Below are 6,179 nucleotides of genomic sequence, written 5' to 3'. Positions count from 1 at the left end.
TCTGGCAGTGGGCACTTAAGGTGAATGGAGGTGAAAGCAAAAAGTGAATGAAACTGGAAGTAAGCCCTTGCAGAGGTCACTGACACAAATGTCCTGATCCTAGCATGGTTCCCTGGGCATTCGGGGCATAGAGGCAATGAGAAAGTAGGCCTGTAGGCCAAAAAAGGAGCTAATATGAATCTCTAGGCTCAAAATCTACAGTGGCCTAGCATCTTCCTACAAAAAAGGACACATCCAAAAATGTATTCGTAATGAGTCCAAAACCTGGTTGAACAATATCCCAGGAATGAGTCGTACAATATTCCTAGGGTCATCTGTGAAAAATAAATTCCTGGAGGGCAACTGTTACAGAACCATCTGGTGTGACTCTTGACAGGGCATTGCTGCCTAAGAAGTTACATGCACTGGATAGGAATATAGAGAGAAGAAACACCGTGCACATATTGCCAGGAAGAAGAGAACGTGGGACATGTTTTGTGAAGGTCTATGTAGGTGCAGATTCTTGCAACTAGGACAGGAAAAGCCGAAAGGAAGATCCTACACTAAGGAGCTACAGGCAAGGCAATGGAGATTAACAACCTGAAGCTGGCCATTGAGCTATAAAAAATATAGGAGCACAATAAATCTATTTAAATCGAGGTGCAGAAAACCCTGTGGCCACTTCTTTTATCCCGATCCCCTACCCTAGCATATGTTAGGGTTATATAAACAATAATAAAATTAACTTATATGCAAAAATGCATACATTTACATGAAGACGGGAACTTTTACATTTGTATTACCAACCTTGGAGGAGAAAACAGATGTTTTTCCTTTATTGGCTCCTAAAAAAATTATACAGCCATCTTACATAATAATTATATTTCAATTTATAGAACAATATTTACAGTTGTTTGTTTGTACTTACATAAATAGCAGAATAATTCATGATACTTAGCTAATTTACTTTATGCTATTACATCTTGGTATCTGTAGGGTAGTTGAATTCTTGGATATTAGAGAGATGCATTTTGCTCATTCTATTCTGTTGTCAAACGACAGTTCTGATACATCATCTTGGCCCCACTAAAAGGAGGAGGGGAAACGATTATGCTCGGTTTCCAAGATTAAGAGTTCATTGCTGTTGTGCTGTCGTTCAGGTAAAGTTTTTTAATTAAATTCTTCAATCCTGGAAACTTTGAAAATTAATGTGTGACTGTAAGTGAAATTTGTTGATCAAACGAGAATTGTAAGGACAAAGAAAATAGTAGATGAAACAATTGAATTACCCTATAATTAGTATTAACTTAATACATTGGGCTAAACTTTACAATTATCAAAACTCTCTTAATATATATAAAATGATGTTTCTTTTTTCACTCAAAAGAAAGTCTTTATTTCTGACCTTCTGGGTCTGCAGGTTGATCAGTTGCAGTTTTCTCATTTCGAATCACTTTGATCTGCCTATATTGTCTGGTTTGGTCTTATTTTAATCGTTTTTGTTCAATTACTTTAGAGGGATGTCTGATGGCGTACAGCAAGAAATATTGGACCAGTATGATTAGGGTTAAACAAATTTTCAAATTGTAACTTACTTTCATTTTCATTTTTGTAGTTGGGTTTTTTACAATCATTCTGGCACTTATTCTCTCTGATTTAATGAAAGATTTTTTTTAAACCACCTCCTGATTGTACTTAAAAAGCTCCATACTGGCTGATCACAACCACTATCTAAACCTATTGGGGTTCTTAAAAGGTGAAAAATTAAAGTTTTCCTTCAATCTCATGGTCAAAGAAGGCTGAAAATATTTTTATTTGTGGTTTTGTTAAATGCTACCTATCCTAGTGAGTCTCCCTGTGCTGGTTATTCTTTTTTTCATAAAATTATTTCTAGGGTTAGTTTAGCTAAATTAGTTTTGAAGGACTATGCACGTGGCTTGAAATATGTAGGTTGAAATAAGTAATTGGTGTTTTTAGTTCATGAAAATAACCAACATTCTAAAATGTTTTACTACCAAATTAAATTAAAAAAGAGAATTTGAATTATTATTACTTCAATAAGTAAAATACAGATAATTCCTTAAGGTAGCCCTAACACAGCTGATTTTGGCTGCTATACAGACACTTGTGTACAAATAACCTGCCCGGAATACCTATTATCTACCTAACTAAACTAAGTAAACAAAGCATTATTTACTGTTTATTTTGACTATGATAATTCGTAATTACCTGTACTTAATACAGAAAGATAATGGATTTAATTTTAAACTAAATAAATTGAGTGGTGCATTAAATTTGTCCATCAGTGGATAATAAATTTTAATTACTTTGATATCTAATTTTATAGCCCAAACATCTTTGTCTCAACATTTGGAACAACTAAATACTTCAGAAAAACCACTTGGTTGTGTTCACAGTAATCATAATTAATTCCTAAATCGTAATCATCAACAATGACAACAGTGGCGATACACACATATATTATACATTTTTTTAAACAAATGCCTTCCTGTAAATAAATATATTGTGGGATCGATGAGATAAAAGTGTTAGCATTGACAATATTTTATCTTTTTTCTTTATTATACTAACTGGATTAACATTTATGAATTATACAAATAAGGGAGTTTAATTATTTTCACCGGATTAATTCACAGAAATAAAAACCCTTTATTAAGAAATCCATATTAAAGAACTCTCTATAACAACAACAATCAGTCCTTTAACAAATTGACTCTGGTTATCAAGGCAACCTTATCTTAAACAAGTAAAATGTTGACTCGTTTTCTGTGTGGTATATCACAAAATTACAACAAAGCCGAGAGGCCGCATCATAGCATAATCTCCGGAGATGGTGTCAACACCTTTGAATTGTCATGCCTGTTGTCCTCGATGACGATGACTGTGCGAGGGTAGTCATCTAATTGGATGAATAAATATCTGTACTCATAATCACCATTTTCATTCTAAAAAAAATAATTATTATTAATAATGACATGAAATGGTGAAAAATTATATTGATATACAGTAGTCCCACTAGTACAAACTGACTAAAACTGAGGATTCAGATTAGCTAGGTATAATCCAACAGGGCAGATTCTGCAAAGAAGCAGAAAAGAAACACCTAATAACAAATTGTGATGCCATATTTGCCCACAGGAATAAGTGTTTTTTGGATGTACAACGTAACTGAAGAAAACATCCAACCACTAAAACCAGACCTACTACACAAATTTCTTGATGACCTGTAACTGACCGGTATGTTATAAGTACAGACCGGGGATACAAAGGTTTTTAGTTGAGATAAAATTGGAAAAATGGCAAAAAGGTCACAATAGCTCAAGTGGTAGAGAGGCGGCGTATCTAGCCGAAGATCATGGGTTCGAATCCCGCTCATGCCATTGACTTTTTTATCTCAACTAAAAACCTTAATTAATTGTAACATATTAATTGGTCAAGCGGACCATGAAATTAGTGAATTTAATGATTTAAAATGAAGTATACTTCACTAAAGCTCTCCGTGGCCATTTCATTTGTCGTCGAGAATCCAATCCGATTACACGACATTTGAAAAATGGTAAAAAGGAGGGAAAATTCAAAAGGTGGGGTTGAGATGGAAAGTTAGCGCCGAGTGGATCGAGGTCACGATAGCTCAAGAGGTAGAGTAACGGCGTATCAAGCCGAAAATCGTGGTTCGAATCCCGCTCGTGCCATTGACTTTGTTATCTCAACTAAAAACCTTAATTAATTGTATTATGCTGAAGTGTGTGGTGTTTGGGCACTCTCAACACGACACACAAGAATGACACATCTACACAGAAAACTAACACTTTGAGCCCTGAAGATGATCTCAATAAAATTCGAAATGTTGGCACAGTAAAGAAAATGTTTTTCTAAAACCTACATCACATCAGACCGCATCTCACGATATCCGAATAATCATTACGCTGAAGGACCTACTTGATAGAAAGATTACCACACAGGACATGTCTAAGATTAAAATTATTGAGGAATTTAAAATGCAAGCTGAGAACAATCTAAGACACCCCTTATACAGTAAACTAGATCTTGAAAAGAACGCACTGAAGGAAGGTCCAGAATGTAACTGTAGGATTGTTAATAAAATGCTGTGGAGAAATTTTATACCTCAGTACGTAAATTTTGTAGCCATCTAAAAGAATTTAGGGTTGAATTAGTTAACAAAAACAACCCTAAATCTTGAGGAGCTGATACACATTTTAAATGGATCAGGTCGGCAGGAGCTGGTAAAATACTGCAAGAAAACATGGCAATACAGATATTTCCTCATCACATACTTTAAGTATTAGAAGAATCTTATTTATTTCTTTTTTTTATTTTCTTTAATATGGTATTTCTTTGATTACTTTATTATTGTAGCTGTACTTTTTCCTCTGAATTATTATCAAGCAACACAACCCCTCTGATGGTCCAGATGACCAGGTGTATTGACTTTTTTTTAATATTAATTTTGTTCATTATGTTTATAGCAAGCTAGTTTTAAGATTATTATTACTCAATCACGATGTATCAATATGTAATATAGGTTGTAAATATGTTTATTTTATGGTTATGTTAAACACGGCTATTATTACATTATTATTATTATCAGGAGCATAGGTTGAAATGAGTAAAGCAAAAGTGCTAACAATAAATAGATAAAAAAAACTATTTTCCAAGGAAAAAAATTCCACTCTGCCGACCAAATATGTTCAGATTAGACAGACATTTGTATTAATAGGATTCCACTGTACAATTTTTTGTTTAAATATTACCTCTTTAACTTCAAGGTGAGCAGTTGCTGATTTTCTGGAACCTTTTAGATAAAATCGCATCCTCATGTGTACAACCCCATTTACTTCATAGAGGGTGTGGCTAAAAGACAAAACATTATTCTTACCAAATAAACTAATAAGAAATATTTAATTCTGTAAAAGTATAAAAGGAACCTTATTTACATCGGATATAAAAAAAATTCTTAGGTTTAAGCAACATATAATTAATGACTATAAAATAACGTCTGTATACTTGATAATATCATTATTATAAAAGAAAATTTCAAAGAGCAATGTTGTGAATTATAAACAATATTATTGTACAAAGTGGAAGTATAAAAATCAAACAGTCCCTTTTGTTTAGTTTGTTTAAATTTAGCCCAATACCTAACATGTCGTCTTCTTCCTCTTCTGTTCTCCTCTCCAAAGCCTTTGATAGGTTCGCCTAATGCATCGAGCACTTTTGTCTCCCTGGTACATCGATCGAACGCTTTCGCATAGACATTGTTAGGGCTTTTGCTCGAGAAAAGCTCCTTGAATATGACATAGAAGAGCATCGCAGTGACGCTCACCCCTGCCAGTATTACGACTGAATAAGACACAGTCTTTGTCGTCTCTTTGACAATTTCTTTGACGTTTGTTGACACATCGGAGCCTTCGTGAGAGACCAGGCCTTTTTTGTCGCTGTACAGCCGGACGTTTTGCGGAGCTTGGGCTGTTGGAGTGATCGCCTTTCTCTTTCCTACGGTTGACAAAGTCAAAAAGCGAACTTGTGCCAAAGGGCTGGGTGAAATCCTTCTCAGTTGCCCGAACAAACAAAGGTGCTGCATGTTTAACTCGCTATGTTCTAATTTTAAAGTGGATATTACTTCGCTTCGTTCGAAAAAAGCCAGATTTCATCGCCTCATACTTACCTTTACTCTATACATGAGTTCTTCTTTTTTACCGATATTTTCACCGAATATGTGTTAACAGAATTTTTTTAAATCCAATTTTGGTTTTTTAATTTTGTTGTGTCAACTGTTATAAAGATGAAACCTCCTGTCCGGCTTTTCATAACTATAAAGAAGGTTTTAACTACAGGTTGACTCTACCCCTTCTGTGACGTAATTAAAAAGTATTTAAAGGGCAGCCACGCCCTTTTTTCATATATACAAAAAAGTAACAGTTTACAAAGTAAATTAAAATTTACAGCGAAATAATATAATAGAAAATATACAACGAATAGAAAAATACATTTATAAAATCAAATAAATGCGCAGCAAAGAAAGCTATAACAGAAGAACATAAAATAATAACCTTATGAAGATTTTAATACATTTATTAAAAAAATTATATGGTAAATTGAATACCAGAGAATAACAAACTTCGGGAAATTAAGGGTTCTGTCAAAGAGTGGGGCACATC

General features: G+C 33.9%; 1 protein-coding gene across 1 annotated transcript; it reads right to left on the bottom strand.

Moving 5' to 3' along the window:
- Positions 1-2,625: 2,625 nt before the first annotated feature.
- Positions 2,626-5,842, bottom strand: LOC106667924 (mitochondrial import inner membrane translocase subunit Tim21). The gene is made up of 4 exons (XM_014396215.2): positions 5,687-5,842; positions 5,160-5,619; positions 4,773-4,872; positions 2,626-2,945 (listed from the first exon to the last, which is right to left on the bottom strand). The coding sequence occupies exons 2-4, from the start codon at positions 5,600-5,602 to the stop codon at positions 2,811-2,813; spliced, it is 678 nt and encodes a 225-aa protein (XP_014251701.1). The 5' UTR covers positions 5,603-5,619; positions 5,687-5,842; the 3' UTR covers positions 2,626-2,810.
- Between the last annotated feature and the right edge of the window lie 337 nt (positions 5,843-6,179).

The sequence above is a fragment of the Cimex lectularius genome, unplaced genomic scaffold (assembly GCF_000648675.2).
Source record: "Cimex lectularius strain Harlan isolate CLEC.00 unplaced genomic scaffold, Clec_2.1 scaffold120, whole genome shotgun sequence".
Classification (NCBI taxonomy): domain Eukaryota; kingdom Metazoa; phylum Arthropoda; class Insecta; order Hemiptera; family Cimicidae; genus Cimex; species Cimex lectularius.
This window is presented reverse-complemented; position numbering and strand designations above follow the sequence as displayed.